At 38.0% G+C, this 26,957-nt stretch overlaps 1 protein-coding gene across 1 annotated transcript in view; it reads right to left on the bottom strand.

Annotated features, from left to right (window-relative positions):
• Nucleotides 1–6,167: 6,167 nt before the first annotated feature.
• The window catches only part of LOC140244844 (carbohydrate sulfotransferase 15-like), a 60,786-nt gene continuing 39,996 nt past the window's right edge, over nt 6,168–26,957 (bottom strand). Inside the window, exons 3-8 of the mRNA XM_072324454.1 lie at nt 22,047–22,254; nt 19,422–19,544; nt 16,945–17,098; nt 12,978–13,137; nt 7,188–7,332; nt 6,168–6,383 (exon numbers count right to left, since the gene is read on the bottom strand). Of these exons, the coding sequence (XP_072180555.1) occupies nt 6,169–6,383; nt 7,188–7,332; nt 12,978–13,137; nt 16,945–17,098; nt 19,422–19,544; nt 22,047–22,254 (1,005 nt within the window). The 3' untranslated portion in view covers nt 6,168. The remainder of the gene's footprint in view (nt 6,384–7,187; nt 7,333–12,977; nt 13,138–16,944; nt 17,099–19,421; nt 19,545–22,046; nt 22,255–26,957) is intronic.

Genomic DNA, 26,957 nt, shown 5'->3' with positions numbered 1-26,957 from the left:
GTCTATCTATCTATCTATCCATCTATTTATCTATCTGTTTACCTATCTATCTATCCATCTATCTATCTATCTATCTATCTATCTATCCATCTTTCTATCTATCTCTAGCTATGTATGCATGTACACTGTATGTACGCGTGAATGTATGCGTGTATAATATTGTGTGTAGGTGTGTGTATCTAACTCGCTATCTATCTAGCTATCCATCCATGTTTGCATAATTGTGCGTGTGGGGTGTGTGTGTACATCATTAACACATAATTTTGTTGATTGACAAAGTGCTTATGACGTGAGATACCCCATAAAGAAGGACAGATGATAAATAGGTGATAAAACAGAATACTTTAAATGTGATAATTATAATTATGACAATAATGGTGATGATGATGATGATAATACTAAAATAATCACCTCGAAAAGCTGCTTGTACGTAGATCTTGCGACAACGAAGACATTTTATTTCAACCAAAATCTTTCTCAGCTACCATAACAAGTAGTCGTAACCAGTGACAATATTAATTTACATACTGTGTGACAAGATCTTGCAATGAAGATGGCGTGTGCGTCCGGTTGTCATGGGGATCTCGGGTAGCAACAACTTACGACAAATTCCGACAACCATGGCGACATTACCCTGCTTAGTGAATGACTTTTTCTCCATCACGTATTATACCATAAATATGTATAAGATTTGATGACGGTTTTCCGTGACTCTGAGGGGTAGGGGAAGGGAGGGGAGGGAGGGGAAGATGGGGGGGGGAGGGGAAGATGGGGGGAGGGGAAGATGTGGGGAGGGGAGGAGGAGGAGGAGGAGGAGGAGGCGGAGGGTGTGTTCGAAGGGAGGGGATAGGAAATGGTAAGGCCATGTTTAAAGTGTGAGCGCACTCATACAGAGAGGGTTACAAAGAGCAGTTTTATGAGTACATAATTTTGTCGAAGTGTCAGGAAATTAGCGAAATCTTCCAGCGATCGGTCCATTTTCGTTAATATCGGGACGATTCGGTCGGATCCATAATGCAGGTATGTCATCTGGCACTAGTTGAGCCAAACGAGATAAGAAACTGTTCTCACCTGAGACAGTGGAGTGGGGAGAGAGGGGGATACTATAACATGGACATGCCCCCGAGAAAAACTAGAACTGCGGAAACTTTAAACATTCAAGGTTAAACGGTTACTGGAATCAGACCTTGTTAATTTTCACAAAAAAAGAAAAAAACATTTCATTGTTAGCATTGTTAGCAAAAGACAATACATGTATGTAATAAAAGGAAACACATCGAATCCATTAACCCTAAAGGGGCCGGGCTTTTTTGGCTATGCTCAGACGGGGGGGGGGGGGGGGGGGGGGGGGGGGGATGGATTCCGCCCCCCCCCCCCCCCGAGATCTTGGCCATCGGTGGTGCGATCGCGATGAAATTTTGCATGCGTGAGACCCGCGTCATAATCTACAAGAGTGTGTCATAAGATTTTTTGAAACAACCAATTTCTAATTTTAATTAATTAATTATGCAAATTAAGCTCAAGATGATATTTTAGCCTAATTAAAAGTATTGAGAGTCTAATTTTTGATCTGTAAATCTGTTTTAGCATATTTAACAATTGTACATCACAAAAACTTCCAAAACTCATTTTAATTGTTATGTATTTTATCGTTTTCAGAATTTCTTATGTATTTCTTTGTTTTTCAACTTTTGTTTTTTCTTTGTTTTTTCATTGGAAATTGTCACTGACCACTTTTCTACCATAATTAGCACAAAATTAATCAATGAAAGTGATTAATTGTAAAACTAATCAGGTTTTCATGACTTTCATGACAGAGCACTGTTTTCCATAGGAAATGTACACAAAATCACAAAATTGTGCCTGTTTTGGGGCGACATTCCGTTACAAAAATGGGCGTGGCTTCGCAAAAGTATGCGCGGACGTTGCAAATTTGGTCTCAAAAGTTGCGCGAGACTTGAATGAAGAAAGTCAAGAAGCCTCGCGACGAGGCCTTCTCGCGTTACAGAATTATAGCGCGAAACGTCGAGGGGGGGGGGGCGGATTCCGCCCCCCCCCCCGGCCCTTTTAGGGTTATCAAAGAACATGAACATTTACAAATGTGAACGCCTAAAATTGATATAAAAACGTGGCAAATAGCTCTCGATTCACATTGTACTTGCAGACGTTCTAAAGTGAGTTATTGTCACCCGAGTATGAACGGACGTAACAGTAATATTCACAAATGTATTGCATGGGAAGAGCGAAAAAAAAATTGTTCTACACTCTCTGGCGGGCAGCACAATAATACTGTATCACATATGATATAAATCATTTATTGAAATATGACATTGAACGCAATATTTCTCAAGAGACACAATCAGACAGCAATAGAAGACATTCGGTTTAAATTCACATCATACATACACAGTATGGAAGAGTTCCCGGATTCGTTGACGGTTATTGCCTGCTAAAGAGCACATGGTGCCTATAAGTCGGCAGTCTATACAACAGCACATGGAAATCCATGTATAAACATAAAATAGCAAACAACACGCGAACACACAGACAGACAGATAGACAGATAACGCCAGAACTGCCCCAACAATATGAGTTGCAGTATTCAAGGCACAGAAGATAAGACACAGAAGATAAGGCACAGAAGATAAGGCACAGAAGATAAGGCTAAAATTCGGCTATATGGGCACATGTAATTAAAAATGGGAAAAGAATGAAAACGATTTGGAAGAATAGTATCTTTAAGGCAAAGGAAGCTTTGACAGAAAAAAAAAACACAACCGACCCGAGATGAGAAGCAAAGGGCATGAGGTAGATATGATACATGATTCATGGAATTAACGAAAAATTGTGATGATATTCTATAACATGATTACAATAGAGCGGAAATGGAAAGTGGGTTTCGTAACATTTAATGCAAAGATAATTATCATGTCATTGAGTAGTGGGTGCAAAATAAGATCGGGGGTGAAATTTAGTCAATACAGGCACCAGTTAGTAGTCGCTTTCAATCATGGACTTTTCTCTGCGGGAGTGAACAGTACTTGTGGAAGAGAAACGGGGTTTTCCCGGAAAAACTGTTATAACCTCTGCCGTACACACTTTACATAAATAACGTCTTAGGATACCGTCCGATGCTCCATTTAAATTGGATAGACTTGTATATGGCATTATGTCGGGTGGGCCTTGGCGGGCTTTCGGACTGCCAAGAGTTATTTTGTCCTGTTTTCGAAATGGATTTGAATAACTATGTTAATGAATAATACTCTTATCTGCACTACGGAGGCGAGCTGGTCATAATCAGCTGCTTTCGTAGGTCCTTGCCAAACCATTTTGGTTGGGTACAGCTATTTGTCTCCATTATTGGGTACCCTTGCATACACGACCCTTTATTGTATCTTTGCTAGTAAGGAGTAACTTGAATATTTGGAAAAAACATGAAAAAACACAGATAAGTGTTTAAATTGTTTGTACCAAAGAAATGGCTTTATATGGTGTTGAAGTAATATAATTATGTATAATTATGTTGCTTCGAGAAATCAATAAATTCTATCATTTGAAAAGAAGTATATGGCATTAAAAAAAAAAAAAGAAGAAGAAGAATAGATAGGACAATAATCTAACTCTTTAGACAGTATTGGATCACTGAAGGGACACAGTGACAATATAACACAAAGCAGCTGCATATCAATATCGGACAAGCCCGCGTGTGCATACTACTCTGGTTGTTCCCTATGAACAGAAGGAAGCTGCAATGAAAAGTCTTTGTGATAAAGGAACGCGAACGAGTTAAATATGTCGGTAAACTTTTATATCAAATCCTACTAGGCACAAAGAATATCTCCCCTTACATCGACGGCTAACAGGAATATTGTGACAAAAAAAAAATGTACCTAACAAACCCTATATCTTATAAACGAAATGCATGCATGCATACATACATACATACATACATACAAACATACATATTACTATCTTGTATATCTTGTCCGTTTTCTTTCTATAATGGGTAACATTATGGCAAGAGGTTTGGAGGTTTGTTCGCTGTCTAATCATGAGGTTAGAATACAAAACGAAAAAGACTACAATCATGGTGGAATGTCATACTGACTATCGAGCCATGAAAACAAACGCTGAAAATGGTTTTTATCATGTGATGAGGTTTGTCAGATTTGCTTCGATGTGATGATTTTTATTATTATTATTATCATTGTGGGAGTGTTAGAAAACAAATGAATAAGTAATTATGAACGTAAATTTAGATGTTTAAGCTTCTACCAACCTTTAAATGCAGTGGGCAAGCTTTTGTCCTACTCCTGAGGACTTTCTCAAGCCTTATGCAGTGAGGTGTTGTCTTGCTGCCGTTGCCTGTCTTTGTTGATCACTGGACCATAGATGGTCCATTAAAGGACATAACATTGAATGGGATGAGGCTCTTATCATTGACTTCGAAAGCAACTGGTTGAAAAGAAAAATAAAGGAATCACTTTGGATCAGAAGGATTAATCCAGCTCTCAATAGAGACTCTGGCTACACCCTCTCACCCATCTATGGTCCAGTGATCAACAAAGACAGGCAACGGCAGCAAGACAACACCTCATAGCATAAGGCTTGAGAAAGTCCTCAGGAGTAGGACGAAGGTTGGTAGAAGCTTAAACATTTAAATTTATTGTCATCCCCAACCAATGAAATTTTTTCAGTATTAATTATGAACGATTTCGTTCATACTTCTACAATCATTCCAAAACCAGTTGACAAGGTTACGTAAATGTGAATGTTCATTCCTTCAAAAACAAACAACCAACCAAACAAACACATAAAACAAACAGAATAAGAGAAAGACGAGGAAACTGAACACGATAAGAAACTCGCAATGCAACTCAACAATGTTTTTGGCTTTTTCCAAAGACACGCACAATAAGTTGCTGCTGTAAACAAAGATAATGTTGGAAAGACGCATGAAATGTTTTGATACAATGTGAGGGACGTGGGTTCTTTCTCTCAGAATTTTGTCTGTCTGGTTACTATAACCAGGTGGTTGCTGTTGAGCAACAGATATCCCACAAATCAAAATAAACAAACGCATGTATACTAGTCTAAGTTGTCCTGTTTTCTCTCTGTGCTCAACTCCTTGGGTTGTGCTGGGAAAGTCTTCCCTTCCAAGTTTATAGGAACTTTGTATTTTCCCTCAACCCCTGGACACTTGTGTCACAAACAGATGCAATCAAAAATAGATCAGAAAATAACGCACAAGTCAGGTATCAGCCGATCAGGTCAATATGGAGTAAGTATTCCCGGACTCATCGCTTATGACCGCTTTTCTGACTCATGTTTATCATCAATGCTTATGCAACAATAACAGCAAGTTCATTTCGTTTGACAGGCATTTTTGATAGTTAACCAGATCTTCGTGCGCTGACAGAATATGGAGTCTTAAAAATGATACCCGGTATATCTCACATGACCACTGGCTTTCGCTTTGAGACATGGGATCAGTCAGAGTAATCGCTTACATGAGATCACTGAATAAAAAAAAATTAATCTTCAGAGTACCTTTTTTTTTTGAGGGGGGGGGGGTTGAACATTGAGATCATAACTTTGATGCCTTGATATGTTGACCACCTGAGTTGTTTGAAATTATAGACCATAAAATCCACTCCAGGCCCAAAACTCGGCGAACGTTGCAAAACATGAGATCAACAACTTGTCACACGTTTCAACCAAAATATGGCACCAATCATTATAGGTCTAATGTGTCGAGAGCTATGTAGGGGGCTTTCGGCTCGGTGATTCTCATTGTGTGGCATCGCTGAGTTGACTGTAAACAACGAGACACCATCAATGAACGGCGGCACTGCAGCATAGCTGGCATCAAAATGTCCAGAACTTTTCGTCAAGCCTCGGTGCGCTTCATCCCGCACATAAAATAAATACACAACTCATCATCGTTACGATCCACTGGATTATTCGTGGTTGCACAAGGCGTCTTCGACACGCTATATTGATATTGAAGGGAGGGACATGTTGTAGCAGTTTTGAAAGCTCTTCATGGGTGGCGCTACAAGTCCAGCCTTTTCTTTCTTTATTTATTTATTTATTTTTTTTTTTTTTTTGGGGGGGGGGGTGTGGGTGAGGCGAGAAGAGAGATCTATATTTCTTCCACGCTCCCATCTAATTGATCTCCTCGCTTTCCGTCGGCTCGTCCGCCCACATGAACGCCGGGTTGCCGACGAGACGGACCAGCTCGCGGTTGTACGGGGCGTAGAATTCGTCGAGGAGTCTCTTCGTCTCCGGCAGCATGGGACCCAGCAGCTGCTTATCCGGAGATCGCATGTTCTTCGTGTCGTTCGTGCATATTCGGAAGACATCGGCTGGCGGAAGTCGCTCTACGAGAATCGTCAGAGGGGGGGGGGGGGGGGTGAATGAAACAAAACATTAACAACCATGTTACCAGACGATAAACATTCTTCGTATAACCGCAAAAGCAAGAGAGAGAGAGGGGGGGGGGGGATGAGCAGAACTTTCTAAAAGAAGAAATCCATTACAAAAATCCAAAACACTGATCAAAGGTAACCCCCTCCTTGCTATAATTTTTTCCGAGAATAATTTTTGTTTCTAGAACATTTCTTTTTGACCATCGTTTCTCATTCTCACTGAGTTCAAGTTTGAGTTCAAGTTTGAAGCCAGATTTTAATTTGATTTCTACCTTTTCTCTTGAGCGTGTTTTCGAATCTCATAAAGATATGTAATCTCTTGAATACAATTCAGTGTAAAACGTCTGAATTCACATTAATAACACATAACACAATTGTAAAATTCAGGACAAAAATCCTACTAAAAAAATCTTAATAATTCAGTGAAAGATGAAAAAATGACTGTTACTGCATCTGAAAATTCGTAACATGACGTCATTCCATCTCGTATTCACACTTCAGGCCGATTGATTTTTAAACGTACGGTACAAGATTTAAAAAGTATTAAAAAAATCTGAATCATGAAGAGAGAGATATAAACAATGCAATTTTTTTTGGTCAATCGTTAAATATTGCTATTCCTTCCCTCTTTTGTTTGTTTGGGGTTTTTTTTTGTCTTTAAATGAAGTTACGATTCCTGTCTCGAAAACGCTCTAGCAACCCGTGAAATACGAGCCATTGGAAAAAAGAAAACAAAACAAGAAAGAGCTCTCTCACCTAATTCTAAAAAGTCGTATAATTCAATGAGTGACTTCAGACAGTTCTGATGCCATGCTTCCATGCTGATGATCTTTAGCCTTTTCCGCGGGAAAAACGAGAGCCAGTCCCCTATATACACGCTGTACAGGCCGACCTCAATTCTCTGTGGGAGAGAAGAAAAACAACAAGAACAGTTGATAGCCATAATATTCGAGACATCTCTATTCACCTGGCGGCTGTCTTAAAGCACTATGAAATACAATTACACCTTGCTGCCATATGTACTGCCGAAAGAGTGTTATAAAACAATTTTGAATGAAGCAATGCGCAATCACAAGTTTTCATTTTCCACCTAAGTTAGTGGTGCTGGTTTTCGAATCGTTCTCGATGTTTTTTTTTTCAATGACAACTTTACCAGCGTCTAAGTGCTCATGAGACTTAGCACACAGACATAATGATGGCCGCCAATGTCACACGAAGGCAACAGGGTTAATTCATTTACGAAATGTCTTCTGTCGGTCTTCCTTTCAAAGAATGAGACCAATCAGATCATAACAATGTGCTGCTTTCAAGGAAAAAAAAAGTTTAAAGGGATGGTACAGTATTGGTGGAGATGAGAATTGGGCTTTTAACTTTTTGTGATACCAAGAAAACACTTATATGGTATAGTACAGAGCATACCATTTTAAGAGGAATTCAAAGTTTATTTGATGAAAATCGGGTTTGGATAAACTGAAACATCCAAAAACAAAGTAAAACAAAGCGATCGTAATAAAGTGTGGGTCCCACACTTTATTAGAATCGCTCTTTTTTTGGATATCTCAGCCATTTCAAAGCCAATTTTCATCAAATGTTGAAGTTTTCATAGAATTACATGCTCTTTCATATTTCATTAGAGGTTTCTCATAATCTCACCAAAAAATGTTAGAAACCTGAAAATGTCGCAACCAAAACTGTACGATCCCTTTAAATTTGAAAATGAGTGTGATTTCAGCTTGAACGACTAACTGGCTTTTCACACGACAAGGACTAACCATACCAATAAGAAATATAGGCTACAAGTGAGTTTCTAGGTTCATCTTATTTTGTTTCGTGTTTGTTGATATTTGTTTCTGTTTCTGTAAGGGTTTAATTGCTACGTGTTTGTTAAGTTGGTTAGTTGGTTGGTTGGTTGTTTGGATGGCTGTTTGATTGATTAATAAATTGATTCGTTGATTGATTGTCGATTGATTGGTCGATTGATCAAGTGATGATTGATTGATTGTTGGTTGGTTGGTTGGTTGGTTGGTTGGTTGGTTGGTTGGTTGGTTGATTGATTGATTGATTGATTGAGTGATGGTTGATGGTTGATGGTTCGATTGATTGACTGATCAATTTATTGATTCACTGATTGATTGATTGATTCATTCATTCATTGATACATTCATTGATTAATTAATTAATTGATTAATTCATTCATTCATTCATTCATTCATTCATTCATTCATTCATTCATTCATTCATTCATTCAATCATTCATTCATTCACTCACTGCTGCTATCTGACTCGGTACGAGACAACGACAGGCCAGGCACAAAATAATTTTCCAGCAGATGTAGCCTTCTACCGCGCCACCCTCGCGACAGAAACCCGTCCAAACAGACACAAAGACACGCAGTATCTCCCATTTTGTAAGCCACTCTTTAACGATCAAAAAAAAAAGTGACAAGACAGCCCAACAGACAGACACAGCGACTGTAACTTCGACAAACATCTTTTCGACAACTGTTTAAACTCGCTACGCCTCCCGAGGCCGCGGGTGTATCTGCGTCGACCGCGATTATGAACCGCATGATGTCAACATACCTTGAACTATTAATGTGAGACCATGGAACATGCATGGCGCATGTGTGCTATTCTCACGACAGAAATGTCTAAGAAGAGCGGATGGAGGGAGAGAGAAAAAAGAGATTGAGAGAGATATAAGAAGAGAGAAATACACACACAGACATGGTCACAGAGGAAGGGGGAGATAAACAAAGGAAGGAAAGACCATCTAAATCAAAAAAGAAATGGGAAGAAATAATTACCTAACCAAAATTTAGACTGGATTAATATTTACAATATTCCTTATAGATCTATACTCTGAATCAAAGACTTCAATATTTTCAATACAAAATTCTGTACAGAAATATTGGTGTTAATAAATTACTTTTTTTTTTTTACAATGGGAATCTTAACACAGACCTCTGTGCTTTTTGTTTATGCTCAAAAGAAACAATTATAATTACGTATTTGTTTTTTTTTTTTTTGGAATGCGATGTTACACAAATATATATTTCTCAAATACAGGAAATTATGTTACAGAATCAAACTAAAATTACTAGAAGTACTTTAATACTTGGTTCTACAGAAAACCTTCAGTGTTGCAACGTGTTGGGTTGTTTTTTTTTTTTTCATGCACAGCACTTTATATTTTCTGCCAGAAACAAAAAGAAATAATTGCAATTTTGCCAATTTTGTTATTTTTCAAAACAGGCGAAGAAAGTGGATGAATATATGTCAGGAAAAATGAAAGTTTTGTATCTGATATTAGCTGGAATCGTATTCATATTAACTAGACTGTTTGTAGCTACATGTCAAACCGTATTATTTGTTTTATGTATTATCATAATGTGACATTTATTTGTACCTGAGTGTTGATAAGTGAATGAAATTTCTGTGTGAAAAAAAAAAGAAAGTGTGCATAGGCCCTACATACAATAAAAAAAAGAAGGAAAGACCTATGAAGAGGAACAGACATCATCAACATCAACAACAAGAAGAAACAATATATAATTTGTTTAAAAGAATTAAGATATGTCGATATATACATCGAATATTATGTGAGAGGATATTTCAACCACCTAAATCAGAAAGGAAATGGGAAGAAATTTTTAATCAAAACTTAGACTGGATTAAAATATATAATGTTCCTTATACATCTACTTTAAATCAAAGACTTCGTTATTTTCAGTATAAAATTTTACATAGAAATATTGGTGTTAACAAATTACTTTTAAATTACAAGAAATTATGCTACAGAATAAAATTCAAATTACTAAAAGTTCCTTTATACTTGGTTCGACAGAAAATCCAAAATGTTACAACGTGGTTTATTTGTACGCAAAATACTTCATATTTTCTGTCAAAAATAAAAAGAAATCGTTACATTTTAGCCAATTTTGTCAATTCTTAAAACAAGCAAAGAAAATAGACAAATATATGTCTGAGAAAACCAAAGGTTTTGTATCTAATATTAATTGGAATCGTATTTATATTGTTTAACTGTTTCGCAGTTACCTGTCAAATGTCGATCATTTGTCTTTATGTACTGCATGTGACATTATTTTATTTTGTACCTGAATGTTTATATGAATAAATTTTCTTTGTGAAAAAAAAAAAATCATCAACATGGGCTGCAGACAGAATACGGGTATACGAGTATCAAGAGGTGGTCACACTTTCGTCATTGTCCGTAAGATTCCTTTGGCTGGAGATGGTATGGAAGGATGAGTCAGTCAAGGACTCCTGGAAATACTAGACAGACGCTTGTTAAAGGGATTGTATAGTTTTGGTTGAGATGGGAATTCAGGTTTTAACTTTTTATGAGATAATTAGAAACATCTTATCTAAAATGGGGGCTATTATAAAAGAGCATACAAGTCCAAGAGGAATGAAGAATTTATTTGACAAAAATCGGTTTTGAAATGGCTGAGATATTCAAAAACAAGGAGGTCTAAATAAAAGGGGGTCCCATCTTTTATAAGCCCACTTTGTTTTACTTTGGTTTTTCTTTTATATATCTCAGTCATCTCAAAACTGATTTTCATCAAATAAACTATGAATTCCTCTCAGATTGTACGCTTTTCTACATTTCATATAAGTGGTTTCTAATTATCGCTTTGAAAAAGTTAAAAGCTGAATCACCCTCTCATCCAAAACTATACAATCCCTTTAAAGTCACGGGATGGATCTATTCAGCCAATATATCCACCATCAGATAGTGGCCTCCATCACGATTATAGTCAAATCGAATGGAATCGCATCTCGAGGCCACACATGAGTTGGCAGGCAGGTCATTCGACGAGTTGGGCCTCCATGCGTGAGAAGGAAGACTATAATAAATTCATGGCCCATCCTAACCTTCGAACTTATACTAACGAACTGGTAGAAAGAAGCTTGGGTATGATTCTATCTTTCTGTTATCTTTCCAAAAAAGGAACATTTCCATTGAAATAATTTTTATATGGGGAGGGGGAGGGTGCTAGTTCTTCAAGAAGTTAGAGACAAAATTGGACATTTTCTGTCGATGTGTAAAGTATGCGTGCTCTCACAATTATAAAAAGCAATAACATGATTCAGTAAACAAATTAATATTTGCCAAATGCATATTTTACAAATGGTAATGAAATAAAACGTGGTAGTAGTGAATTGAAGAGTACATTGAGGCGGAAGAAGAAGAGGATGATGATGATGATGATGATGATGATGATGATGATGATGATGACGATGATGATGATGATGAAGATGATGATGACGATGATGACGATGATGTTGTTGATGATGATATTGATGATGATGATGATGATGATGATGATGATGATGATGATGAAGACGATGATGATGATGAAGACGATGAAAAGAAGACAACAAGAACACGAGGAAGGACAACAGAATAAAAAGAGGAGCATTAATGGCAAAAGTTGACAGGGCGACAGTGTGAAAGAGTTATGCGAAAAGTTGAGCAGGGGAGAAAGCTGATCGGGGCAGGGAAGAAACATAACAGCGAAACAGGTGGAAGATATCTTGAGACATACAATGGACTCCTTTAAGACGTTAATGTGAGGGTGGAGGGGTAAAGGGCCACGATGGGAGAAGAAGATGGATGACATCGGGCGACATACAACAGATAAAGTTGCATTCCAAACATTAAAGGGAAGAACGTAAGTCGCGCAAGGACGGAGAGAGGTACGTGTGTACAGATCTCTGGAACGCCACAACGCGAGAAAAGAAACAGATAGATAGATAGATAGATAGATAGATAGATAGATAGATAGATAGATAGGTAGATAGATAGATAGATAGATAGATAGATAGATAGATAGATAGATAGGTAGATAGATAGATAGATAGATAGATAGGTAGGTAGATAGATAGACAGATAGATAGATAGATAGATAGATAGATAGATAGATAGATAGATAGATAGACAGATAGATAGATAGATAGATAGACAGATAGATAGTGATAGACAGACAAATAGATTGATAGATAGATAGAGAGAGAGAGAGACAATAGACAAACAGACAAACAGACAGACAGAGTAAGAGTAGTAGAGCTGCCACAAGTAGCAGCAGTAGAAGAATATTTCAACCTGCTGTACTGATACCACTGCTAATATTATTACTTACATACTGGTAAACGTAGTAGTAATAGTAATAGTAGTATAGTAGTAGTAGTAGTAGTAGTAGTAGTAGTAGTAGTAGTAGTAGTAGTAGTAGTAGTAGTAGTAGTAGTAGTAGTAGTAGTAGTAGTATATCAGTATTTTAGTAGCAGTAGTAGTATTTTAGTAGGAGTATATGAAAAGACGCAGTTATTTGTCTAAGAGTGCTGTGGAATAGCGTCAGAGTCAAAGCCATTACAGTACTACGCGGAATATCATGGCAGTAATACCAGGGGTACCACACATAAAATATTGCTGGTAGAATAACGTGTCACTGACAATTATTATTGATAGCACATTGACACAGAATGAGCATCTGAGCGGCGCAACAATTACATACTCACCACATATTTACTAATGCTGCTTGTGCTGTACGTACACGTGCGTAGATCCAATTTTGCCACGCACTTGTGAAAGCGTATGATGCTGACTTTAACTCTCTCGTGGAAATGTTGCGGCGATAACATACTTTCGTCTGTGAAGAATAGGTAGTCGGAGTACAATCTGAAAAAAAAAAAACAAACATGATAAAGACAGAAGTGCATTCATAAATCTTCGAACAAACAAGACCAACGCGGACAAAATGCTTCTCTCATATAGCATAAGCCTATAAAGCTACAAGTTCAGATAAAAACAATAATATCACACGACGATGGAAAAATATCCATTATAGATTAGGAACAGAAGTTAAGGATATCTCGATCTGCTTTAACCCTCAAGACAATTCTGATTTATTTGCCTGATATCAAAGAATGATAATCAATATCTAGCTGTACCCCATCACAATGACCAGCGTATCGTCGCTAAGGGGGATTATACGACAGTCAAAAGCTGACCAGGATAAAACTGTGGATTATAATAACGTTTGTATATTCTCTGTTATACACTCGTATAAGCGAGTATAAAACGTTCTAAATATGGAAAATTATTATCATAATAATAATATTGTTATAACTGTCATCATCATTATTATCATTATGATGATCATCATCATCATTATTATCATTATGATCATCATCATCATCATCATCATCATCATTTATTCGGCATTCAAACGTGTCTACATCTAAACAAATACAAAATAATTTTGATTCAGCATGACAAAGATTAAAATAGATCATAACACAGCAACAAAGTAGAAATGAAAAGACAGGTCGAGACCTAACTAACAGGGCTACCAGGCGTAGGTAAGCCTTCGACAGTGCAGAGGAATATAAGATTTTCCAGTCTCTTTTTTATATATTTTGCTCCATTTCTGGTAATGATTTATGATGCATGCAAAGTTTGTTTGCCTGCGTGGTTTCTTGTCAAACGCTGGGGGTCAGAAAAAGACAAACTACCTCGTTCAGAGAAGATAAATAATCAATTCGAAGTCGTAGGCGAACTCTGCACTGATGCGACTTTACCTAGCCACGCTTGTTCCGGGTCACGATTCGCAAAATCGACCCCGGGGTTCATCCACGCTGGCCGTGCAATATTTGATGCCCTCGCACATAAATCTTTCTGATCTATTACATCGAGGAACGGATCTTAATCTCGTAGCGATTACCAAAATTGTCATTATGATTGCCTTATTTGGCTTCTTAACACCACTGTTGTCATGACAACAACAATTTCACCTATATCAACCTAGGCCCACAATCACTAGTTTGGCCATTTGCCTATTCTTTTTTTCCTCATTCTCACCAAACTTTCGTGCATAAATATATCTAAACATTAATGTGTATAATCATTATATAGTGAACAAATAAAGGCTGATATATCCAATGACGTATACATGAGATAAGGTCTTTGAGTACACACAGTATCATGCTTCGTAAAATTCAAAAATTCTTCTGTAAAAAAATATTTCTGTCAGTTGAAATTTCGACAGGCAGTAGTTACTTATTCATCTTCCAACAGGTTTTATGTGTTACTGGCACAACTACACCGGATCCTCGGGTCGTTTATTTTGAAGCTCTTTGCACGAAGGATGCAGGACGGATAGTGCACTGTGTACAGGGATTTTGTTTTTTCATTCAATACTTCTTTTTTTTTTTTATTCACACCATAACTGGTGGATTGCCAAGCAGCACACGACCATGATGTCTCCGCGACCTCGGCACATCCTGCTCTAACGGCCTTTCACTTTTCCTGCCTATCTGTATTTGTTTGAAAATGATGCTAATTCAATCGAAATAGTTCCTGTTCATGTTGTCATTCATTGTTCCGTTCGTACAGTTGACGCATTTCTTTTCTGTTTTTGTTGTTGTTGTTTTTTTAATTGGTTTCGCATGTGGGTTTGCATTTTTGTCGTTATTCTAGTTTAAATCAAAATGATAAACACTGTCTATTGAGCAGACAAATTGGTTCATGACTTCATTTATATTTACCAAATCTATCCATAGATGTTTACGTTAAAACAATAATTCATAATTACAATGAGGTTTGATTCTTGATATTTCATAACTTAATTACTCTTATCCTTTGAGCTGAGGGGCAAAAACAGAGCAACAAAAAGGGAAAAGGTCCGGGTGTAAGTTGGCGGTGACCCAAATGTTATAACAGGTTCAGAAATGAATGTATAGCACAGGATACACGAAGTGGAAATGTACACGTCCTTTTACGAAGGGTTTGTTGATGATCATACCATAATATTCATCACAATTTTCATCCCAAGGAAAGTTGTCAACTACGAGATAAAAATATTTTTCATGACTTCCTTTCTTCGTTGCCACATTGATGACTTAATAACCCATATATATTTCCAAAAAAAAAACAAACAAACAACCAAAACCAAAACCTGCGAAGAAACACTACAACACAGAAAATAAAGATGCATGTTGTGGGTATCATAAGCTATCCACCACTAGTACACCAAAAGTCCTTGACGAATATTGCGGTTACATTTTCTTCGTGGCAAACCAGTAACAATGACGTTTACAGCCCTACTAGCTTGTGCCATAAAGGAGACTGTTGTTTTAGAAAAGTGCAAAAAATTTACAGTGGAAGTGTCATTAACATTATTATTGTAACCCTGGACCTTTCCACGCACCTTCAACAATCTCAGGATGATAACAAGTGAAGCAAAATAAAGGGAAAATGATAAAATACACAGAAAAGATCCATGAGACCATAACAACGTTATCCTTGACTGCCAGACTTGTCAATCAAAAGATAAAGTGTGTTCGTAACAACAGACAAGCGATCCTGCAGAAGAGGCTTCATGACGACATAATGCCATGGGACATTGCCGACGGCGCGACGACCCGCTGTACACCAGAGACTGTTCGCATTCCTGAAACGTGCACTGTGCGTGCGTACGGAAGCGATTGGTAGTGGATCTGGAATACCGTATACTGCGGAAAATTTGGGGGTGTGCGTGTGTGTGTGTTATGAGTGTCTTCATTTCATATATACATGTACATTTTTTTTTTTTGGGGGGGGGGAGAGTTGTAAAAGTAATACATCATGTTCCATAAGCACTATAGATTAAACGTATTCAACTTTTATGGCTGTTTTGTTTTCTAACACACTTTATGCATAAGACTTGAATAATTTCAGTAAACTAGTCTATTATATAGCTCTATACTAGGTACTTCTGGAACAAAAGAGAAAAAGTAAAAGGAGTATAATCTCACTGAAGGAGACTTCGTCTCGACTAGTGCGACTCGAGGGACCAAAAATTGGTCTGCGCTCTCACCAAGAAGGAAACTACAGGGCGACTTCAGAGACGTCTCCAAATAAGGTAATAATTACTCGTCCAGAAGTCGTGGAGACGTCCCGACGACCACCTCCAAGATAACTCCGCAACGTCTCCGGTAGGTCGCTGATGAGTCTTCGCAAAAGTCGCGCTGACGTCTCGGAGACCTCGCTCACAAAGATTAGTTTCCGCGACTGGAAAGAGACATCGTCACGGAGACGTCGCGGAGACGTCTCCGTGACCAGCTAGAAACTGGAAAGAGTCTCCGAAAAAATCGAACATGTTTGATTTTCTCGTAATTCCCCGGAGAGTCAGTTACTTTCCAGGAGACGTCGCGGAGACCTCGTGGAGACCTCTTGGAGACCTTGTGGAGACGTCCTCGACTAGGGAGACTCGAGTCACACCAAAGTCGCATTTACACCTACTAACAGCGCGATGTCGCCAAATTATCTCAAGCCCATGAAGTGAGAGTCCGTAGATTTGAATACATTAGCAATTTGGACCTAGTTAAAGACCAGTGTACTAAACATGTACGTCTATCATCTTTACATTAGGGGGGGGGGACCCCCAATTCCCAACTCCACCACATTTTGTCACGGGGAAGCGGTCAAAGGGGATATCAAGCTCACCTGTCTGCGGGATTCCTCAGTATTGCAATGGCTCGTGCGTCTGGCTGGATGGTGACGATCAGCTCCCCGTTGACGTGGGGCGGTCCTGTGTTCAAGTTCGGGTAAAAAAGTTTCCAATGCTGGTTATCCCACATCGTGGAGGCCGAGCCGTCCCCTGTCAAGCAAAGGGCCGAGACAACAGTTGGTATACAAGAGTCAAAATACATATCAGTGAGAGCATTAGTAAGAATTATCCACGCAAGATGCAGTCTATACGCCCGAAGTGAGAGCCGAGGGTGCGTTAGGACTGTTTGAAAGTGGGCAATTTTACTTTAGAAAAATGTTGTGTATTATTTGTTTTATTAAAAAATTGAAGCCGGTACTTGTCGTTTGTTAAAATTCTGCAGCAGTCATTTCCTCTAGAAAAGAAAACGATCGAATCTCGCCCGTTCATGTAGAGCTACTATAAAACACGACGTGAAAGTGCTAATCACCGGTCATTATACTTTACCAATGACCGGTCATAAACAAAATTATGTGATAGGCGAAATAAATGTCTGGTCACGTGTACGCTCTCCACAAATCATTTTTTTTTTTATTCTGCTCTGTCATTTTATAATAATGATATTTACAGCATGAAAGTACAATTCTCCACCACCTGTTCAGGTTGATTTTTAATGAAGTGAATGTATGTATTTCAATGTAGTGAACCCAAACAGTTTATCAGTTTCGCTTTCATAAACAGAGCAAAGGCAGATGATCAAATGGCAGAGGTTTCATCTAATTCAGACCTAATATTACGAAGGTCGACGAATTTTGTTTTCAAGAAATACCGGTAGTGATAACAGTCAAAACCATAGTTTGCAAATAAGAGGAAATGACGTCATCATCATACAAGTTACCCACTAACCTCTACGGAAATCTGCATGAAATTTCCTGTTTTGACATGAAACAACATTAATACAAATAAAGGGTATCCTTCGCATGAAAATTACTGCAGTCTGCTTAATGATCTATCAGTTACTCTAATTACTCTCGGGGGAGCTGGGAAGTGATGACTTTTTTTAATTCGCCGTCTCTTGTTGTTTGTTGATTGTTGGGTGGTTGTTGCTGTTGTTGTTGTTGTTGTTGTTGTTGTTGTTGTTTTACCTCGAAAATCTACGGAAAACATCGAAATTCCATAGCAATGTTATTTTGGGTCCGGTTTCCGTAATATTTCTACCGGTTTGTTCGTTTGATTTTACTCTGTATATCAGTACCATCAGTCCTAAAAGTATGGTGTGAATTTCAAATGTAACCAGTAAAACACACATGGGGGGTAATAATTTAATGTGAATTGATAAAAAGGGCGGGTAAAAAGAGAAGGCAGGCGGTAGAAGTGAGTTCAGACATAACGAGCTTTTTTGGGGGGAAAAAATATTGCATTCTCAGGCAATAACCTGACAGAGACGAAACAATATATTCTTGTTTTCGTTTTCTCACATTTAGATTAATGAAAATTCAATATGAATTTTATTTGTTTGTGGTGTTGGCACATTAAATGTGATAAAATCCGAGACTGAGTATTCTCGATCGCCCAACAAAAATGATTAAAAAAAAGAAGTTAGCAATTCTATGTAAGCTCCTTTTCTCATCAACCTGGTCTGAAAGATTGTGTCAATTCAGTTCATGTCAATACAGTTCAATTCAATTCAATTCTATTCAATTCAATTCAATTCAATTCAATTAGATTCATGTATTTATTTTTTTGTATTTATGTTATATTGAAAAAAAATATACAAAATCACACTATTTAAAACAATTTCCAAGATTAAAATAACACAATCACTGAACAATGTAAAGTAATTGTTAAAATCGAATCATTTATTTTCATTCTTGTTTATGCACAAGACCAAAAGACCAGGCGCCATATTTGGTACAATTTAATCCATGAGATGGAAGAGTAGCTGCCCTGTATAGGGTGATGGCCACGGAATTCAAATCCCAGGATAGTTCTTGTGTGTGTGTGTGTGTGTGTGTGTGTGTGTGCGTGTGTCTTTGTATGATGTTTTGTTTTGTTTCTGTGAACATTTCTGTTTCTATGATATGAAATGGTACGAAATTATCCCCCCAAAAAAGTGTGTGTGTGTTTGTTGTTGCTTTGTTGTTGTTGCTGCTGCTGCTGCACTTGTTATTCTTGTTGTTGTTTACTATAGCTCTATCATAATTGGCGGTACGTAACAGCAATCTAAAACCCAGTGAGCCGAGTTAACGAGCCAAGCTCTCAAGAGGTGAGGGGGGATTAAATGACTTTAATTCGGACTCGGCTTTTGTTGTCCTTCCTAACTGCGCTCTTCAATAATCGTAATGATTGGGCGTGGTGGATTATCCTCGCCCCCCCCCCCCCGCGTCTTCCATCTACACTTCTGATCTTTTTTTTTTTCTACCCCTGTGCTTTGACACCGAAAAAACAAACAAACACACATGCATACATACATACCAACAAACGCCTGGCTTACCAACGATAATTTTGCTGATGTTTTGCTTGGAGGCCTCGGCATAGTTGTTGAGAGCGTTGGCCCACCTCTTGTAGTAAGTACCTGGATCTTCGTTCAGTCTGTCCCAGCCTCTTTTCAACTCGGCTACATACATAGAATACATTAAACAGGAAAAGAAAGAAAGAAGATAACAACTAAAATGAAGACATCAGCTGCAGGTGTTAGAGAAAGAAATGGGGTAGGAATCTTGAGAACGACTTAAGTCGGTGAGGTACATCTGATTTGCAATCACAGAGGTAAGAGTTCGGCGGCGGGGTGAGAGCCATGATGCGTCATGTTGGGCGTTGCCCCTTGAGCACATTATTATTATTATTATTATTATTATTATTATTATTATTATTATTATTATTATTATTATTATTATTATTATTATCATTATCATTATTATTACTATTATTATTATTATTATTATTATTATTATTATTATTATTATTATTATTATTATTATTATTATTATTATCATTATCATTATTATTACTATTATTACTATTATTATTATTATTATTATTATTATTATTATTATTATTATTATTATTATTATTATTATTATTATTATCATGATTATCATTACTATACGAGCGTTCATCAAAGACGTCGAGCGCAACGTTTTTGCTTTTGACGATTCCATTGTTTCCTTTGCGGTAAACCTATATCCCCACTAACCAGCAAGTAGTCGACTTTTGTGCGTATTGGCTTGGTTCTCGAGAAAATGTCGACTTTAATTCATTTGATTCTCACTTCCGCTCTGGTTCAGAGACTTCTCCACAGTATTAGAACAGCTTCAAAACCTTACCGTGACCTAGGAAACGCCATGTTTCGTCATCACGCCATGACCAACAATTTTTTTTTTTTTTTTTTTTTTTTTTTTTTTTTTTGGAGGGGGGGGGGGGAGGGATTCTGTTTTCTCAGAAACAAACCGCCATCATTCTCCCAAACACGACTTATCTACAATGGATTTGATGCGTGGGTGTGTGATGAAGCACAAACACGGTCTGGTAATGAGAAACAAGACAACGTATTATATAAACACATCTGTGACATATGGGGGGGGTGTCTGCTTGTGTGTTTAGTCTCGTATATGTGGTTGCTTTGTGTGTACTTTACTTTCAAACCTATCATCCAAAGCTATGATGAAACTCAGAAACTTGAATACTGAAGAATCACCTCCTCCTCCCCTCAGCATATACAAAAACAAAATAGTACATAATTTTACTTATAAGGGAATGCTTGTGTCGGATGACTTCAGACATTTTTTTTTTTTTTTTTTTTTTTTTTTTAACCAGGAATCACATAGACTATACGGAGACTTCGGAGATTTGATAAAAGTAACGCCTCTTTTTGTTCCGAATTTACATCATCAGGACGTTCTTGTTCCAATTTAGCTTAAGCGACTAATGGAGCTCCACTCAGAGAAAAAAAAAATCAGCAGACGAGTCGGGAGGTTTTCTTTATTAACCCTTTTTGGGCCAATGAGTCAAATGTACACAAAATATTACACACAAACCAATGAGCAGGTACTGTTACGCGGTAGGCAGAGGGTTAATAAACGAGTGATGCACCATTATTTCATTTTGAGACCCTAATCAGTTCACAAAGACTAGTCACGGCGACGAACTTGTGACGTAGTCGTCATAGTGATGACGTCATAATACTCACTGCGTTCGTTTACCAAGCTTATATTGCAAATGATCTATAACCTGTTCTATACTAATATTTCTGCATTTGTTATATCAGCATATAGTATGGGGTGAATTTCCCTTTACAGGGAACAACAAAGCAATTCTAAACTCCAGTCTTGCTAAAGTTGAACCACCGTAAAAGATCGCCACCTTTGTCCATAGCGGTGAGGCTAAAGTTTACCTCTTCGATGAAAAAAAAAAAAAGAAGAAAAATATACCAACCTATTTTACCAGGACTGCCAATGTGTGTACATCAAAAACAGGGAGGTTCCTAAGAGCTTATAACATCAGAAGAGATAAGTACTTGAGTGCTACATGCATGAGGTAGGTTGATAAATGGGAGACGATTATTCCCCCCCCCCCCCAAAAAAAAAAAAAATAAATAAATAAATAAATAAATAAATAAATAACCAGGCAGGCTTTGTAGAAATAGAATTAATCTGTAATGGAGGAGCCTCCTGCGGAATGTGGGTGCTCTACTTTACTCGAAACTTCCCGTGTTCCCAGTTTTCGTGGAAGGTCTTGCAAGTCATCTTACCCAAGATTTCAAACTTTGCTCCTCCACTTCTTCTAATCATGTTTAACTGCCACATCAATGCCAAACGCGCTACACAATTGACACAAAAGATTAATATTCCTTCCGTAATGATTATCAATATCATTACCATCACCATCATGATCATGATGTTTTGTAGCTGTGTGTGTAGATAATAACTTTTTGTTGAGCATCGCGCTTACCCCCTCTCGCCATCTTACTGGAAGTTTCAGTTCTATTTGGTAACCATGGAGACCGTACATGGAGTTGCAAAAGTAGCACCTCCTTCTGCCTCTTCCCTTCCGTCGTCCCCCCCCCCCCCTCCTTCCCCTCCTCCCCCTCCTCCCCCTCCTCCCCCGACGATGTGCTCACCTATTCGAACCCTGCTCCACCAGTGCGGTTCCTTGCCGGTCTCGACGATGTGGGGATGGGCGATGAGTTTGTTCCACACGTCCGTCGTGCCGCACTTCGGCATCCCGATGAGGTAGAAGTAGGGCAGGCACTGGCGGGGCTTATGCCTCACGTTCCAGCAGGGGTTCTTGTACTTCTTCGAAAACGGCTCGGGAAGTTTTTGAAATAGCTGTAAAAAAGGGAGAAGGGGTGGAATGAACAGAAAGAAAGCAACACAAGGTTAGGGGAGAGAAAAGTGAAACTAATGAAGAACATCTTTTCATATTTTCGCACATGTTGTTCCCATTTAACAGCACTGCGAGTAGTCTTTAGAAGAGGTCGTGTCTTAACACTGTGGGTTTTTGTTTTGTTATTTTTGTTTTGTTTTGTTTTTTCTTAACTAGCTAATGTACTACACTCATCTAATCATTACTCTATTCATTCATTCATCTACTTGTTTATCAAGCAATTCATTCGCTCTTTTTTTCTCTCTCCCTCTTGTACTTACTAATTCATTTACACTCGCACTAAGAAATGTAGGCCCTATTCAGTACTCTTTCTTCCTTACCAACTAGCAAAACGTTTAGGGCTGTTTAATGAGACCAACTGATTTTCGCCATTAGCTTAGAGTGATAATTGTCATAATAGCTTGGACACTGAATCAAACTTCGGACTGCAAGACCAACGAGGCTTATCGTTGACATTCTTGCCTCGGCACACCGAGCACGGTAACGGCATTGCTATGGTGCGCCAAAAGGAACCATGTCTGGTTTTCTTTAAAAAAAAAAAAAAATAATAATAATAATGATTCGGTACAAAATCATCTAAAATTTTATCGTTATGTCAAATTCAAGAGCAGCACAGTATGAAAGATTAGAAAGGACCCACACACACACACATATACACACGTGTATATGTAAATATATACATATACATTACATATACACATGTACGTATATGTATATAGTAGATATATTATGTAAACATAATAAAACAATTATAGATATACAGAAAGATATGAAATAAACAAATCTGGGTTATTCATATATCCACATTTCGGAGGTTTAACCATAGGATAGCTTTTCCGGCACTTTGTCCTTGATATCCAGGTAATATCCTGTCTTCAAGTGAGTCGGCATTACGGCCGACGGGGAAGAGAAGTGCTATAATCATAATACTGCTGTCTGCAGCTGTGTCAGTGAACTCCAAACTTATATTGCTAACGGATGTCAGGGATTTTCCATCAGACGACCAGAAGTAGCCACATCGAAACAAAAAGGTCTTAAAGGGACTGTACAGTTCTGGTTGAGGTGAGGATTTAGCTTATAACATTTTGCGAGATATTCAGAAACCACTCTAGATGTCAAAGAGCATACAATTCTAAGGGGTATCAAAAGTTTATTTGATGAAAATCGGTTTTGAAATGGCTGAGATATCCAAAAACAAGGTGAAACACAGAGATCCTAATAAAAGGCGTGGCCTGTCGCCTTTTATCATTATCACTTTCTTGGATATCTCAGCCATTTGAAAACCAATTTTCATCAAATAAACGTTGAATCCTTCTTAGAATTGCATGCTCTTTCATATTTCACAAGAGGTTTCTTATTATCTCACATAGGAATGTCATAAACCTGAATCCCTACCTCAATCAGTACTGTACGGTCCCTTTAAATCCCTTTCATGGAATTTCATGAGATTTCATGAGATATCATTGGCCTGGTCGCCCAGGGCACTAAAACCGATGTTGGGCCACTAAATCCCCCCCCCCCCCCCCCGAAATAAAAGTCCGATCGGGCATCCGAAATTATTCCAAAGGAATTTCTGTATGTACTTTTATTTCGAGCCACCAAAATTTTAGTGGCCCGAACGGCCCCAGAGGAAAAAGGAGTGTCGATCCCTGTAGATAAATATACATAACTTTGCTCATGAAAAATTTGCAGCAACCAATGAATTAAATGAAATCAGTTTGCATATTTCAAATGCACTTGTACTCAGTTACCTTTCATTATTACCCCTATTTGAATAGAATTTATCTCAAGAGGTGTTTATGAGTGCGAGTTTAGCTTTATCAATGAGTCAATGCAAGCACAAAGATTCTGCTTGCATTTTGATCAGGTATGAACAAGAAAAAACAGAACATAACTGTAAGAATATTAAACATTCATATTCTACACACTCAACGTGCTCGGAGAGCTCTCAAAACTCGGTAGACGCCATTGACAGACTATTTAAGACACTGTTTAATCAATACTACAGTGCCGCTATTCTGGTGTTCACAAACTCGCCGTTTCAGCACAATGGAGTATTTTCGCAACAGATAGCAATCTGCCTCCCTTTTAACAGGAAGTATTTGAGGAACTAATTACAGTGGTTCTTATGGGCTTTTCTTGCAATTAGAGTATCTTTTGTCAATTCACATCGCCGATAAAGTAAGACCCCGTTTACAGTGACGGGCCGGCCTCGATCCGGCCCGAGGCCGGTCCGCTTTGCGGTCCTCGGACTCGCATTTTCGTGCGTTTACACTGCCTTGTCGAGCAGCGGCCTCGGAGAGAAATCCCCTCCCGCATGTTTCATTTTCGTCGTTTGTGGCGCTCAAATGGTAAACAACTATTAAAGGCAAGCATTTGGGTCCGCTTGCGTTTACACCAACGAAAGGCCGACCCGAGGCCGACCCGAGACTACCTCCTCGAGGTAGTCTCGGGCCGCAATTTGGTACCCCATTTGGTACCGCATTTCGACTTTTGTGCGTTTACACCAACCGAAAGGCCGGCCTTTCGGTTGGTGTAAACGTGGTCTAAGATAGCCTAACGGGAAAAAAAAAAGTACATGATGACGAAACCCTTTTGGAGAACACACACTCTCTTCACAAACATACACACAAACACATGCATGCATGCACATACCCATCAGGGTGAAGAAATATACAAATATCGCTGAACTGGGAATGTAATCGGAAAAGATCGTGCGACCAGTTTCATGTCAGCTAGTCAATCATCACGACGCTCAATGACATTTATAGGAAAAGATCGCTCTGCACGTAATTGTGACTGTGTCGTAACTCACGAAATCCTTCTCTTTTGTTTTAAGGGTGATTTGTAACTACTTTGACATTTTCTTTAAAAAAAAAATCTTTATGGCTCGGGTAACGTCACATAATCTGAGCATACACAAGACAGTTGATGCCATCGTAAAAAGAAAAATAAACCAAAAAATCATAACATTCTCCCAGGTCGTGTGAGCGCGTTATGCTAAATGTCTAACGACCATTGCATTTTCCATTCTTCCGATATGTTGCATTGATTTCACCGGTTTCTTTCAACACAGCATGTTGCATTGATTTCGCCGATTTCTTTCAACACAGCTTTCTCACTTGATTCCTACTGATATAGTTATCGTTTGTGGGAACAAATACATGTTGTAATACCATTACGCGGTGGATGATCAGATTATGATTATAAATGACATCATCGACTATATAGTCTTGCATTATAGCGTCCATGAAAATGTCATAAAGTTTGGCTTGGTTATAAATTATTCAGCGACTGGAAGTAAGTTTTCTCTAAAAATAGATTTATTATTGTTGATCCCACCCAGTTAAAAAAAAAAAAATGTAATGGGCAGTATTTCATATAAATTCGCTTTAATTTCAAAATTAGGAATTTCTAAACATTAGGGCACTTCATGTGCTGTAACGGCAACAAAGCTTCATCAAATCTGCACTTGCTATTATGTCTAATTGTGCCCTAACTTCATGAAATCTAAGAATGACATCCCACATCATGTATCACGTACGGCCCATCTTATAAACATTTCACCTGTTCCATGTGTTTGATTCAACTCTAACACAATAGTCAAAGAGAACGTGGAGTTTTACTTTAAGGTTTTCTGAAATACAAATGGATGTTGATTTGTGTTGATTTATGATACCCTCAACATCACTTTTGCGGTGAAACGAATTTCTAGAAACATTCCATTACGTCTTTAAATAAATTTTCTTCTATTTTCTTCAGATTACTTGCATACGCCGGCAGAAAACAAAAAACAAAAAGCAAAAAACTTCCAAACCAATATTCCTGTTGTGACCTTATCGGTCAATCATTGCTAAAGTACTGATATGATCTGTTCCCTCGCCATGTCTTTTGTTAGTAACAGAAACATGCAAGTTAAGCTGAGTTGAGGGGAAGATGCGTTCCAATGTCTTTTGTAAAATATATCAGTACTTTAGCAATGATTGACAGATGAGGTCACAACAGGGATTTGCTTGGAAGGATTCTTGTGGGCGTATCCAAATAATCTGAAGAAAAATTTGTTAAAAATATATGGAGTGTTTCTAGATATTCGTTTCACCGAAAAAGTGATGTTGAGGGTATCATAAATCAACACAAATAAACATCCAGTTGTATTTCAGAGAACCTTTAAATCGCTCAGAACCAGTACTTATATTTAATTGATATCGTGTACGAGTATACTTGTAATAGGTAAGTTGTTTCGCAGTAAAGAGTTAATAAAGGGTGTGTACAGTTCTGGTCGAGGTGAGGATTTAGCATTTAACGTTTTGCGAGATATTCAGAAACCACTCTATAAGATGTCAAAGAGCATGCAAATCTACGGGGTTTCAAAAGTTTATTTGATGAAAATCGGTTTTGGAATGGCTGAGATATCCAAAAACAAGGTGAAACAAAGAGATCCTAATAAAAGGCGTAGCCTGTCACCTTTATTATCATAACTTTTTTGGATATCTCAGCCATTTGAAAACCAATTTTCCTCAAATAAACGTTGGTTCCTTCTTAAAATTACATGCTCTTTCATATTTCATAAGAGGTTTCTCATTATCTCACTTAGGAACGCTCAAAACATGAATCCCCACCTCAACCAGTACTGTACAGTCCCTTT

Source organism: Diadema setosum, chromosome 21 (genome assembly GCF_964275005.1).
Source record: "Diadema setosum chromosome 21, eeDiaSeto1, whole genome shotgun sequence".
In the NCBI taxonomy this organism is placed as follows: domain Eukaryota; kingdom Metazoa; phylum Echinodermata; class Echinoidea; order Diadematoida; family Diadematidae; genus Diadema; species Diadema setosum.
This window is presented reverse-complemented; position numbering and strand designations above follow the sequence as displayed.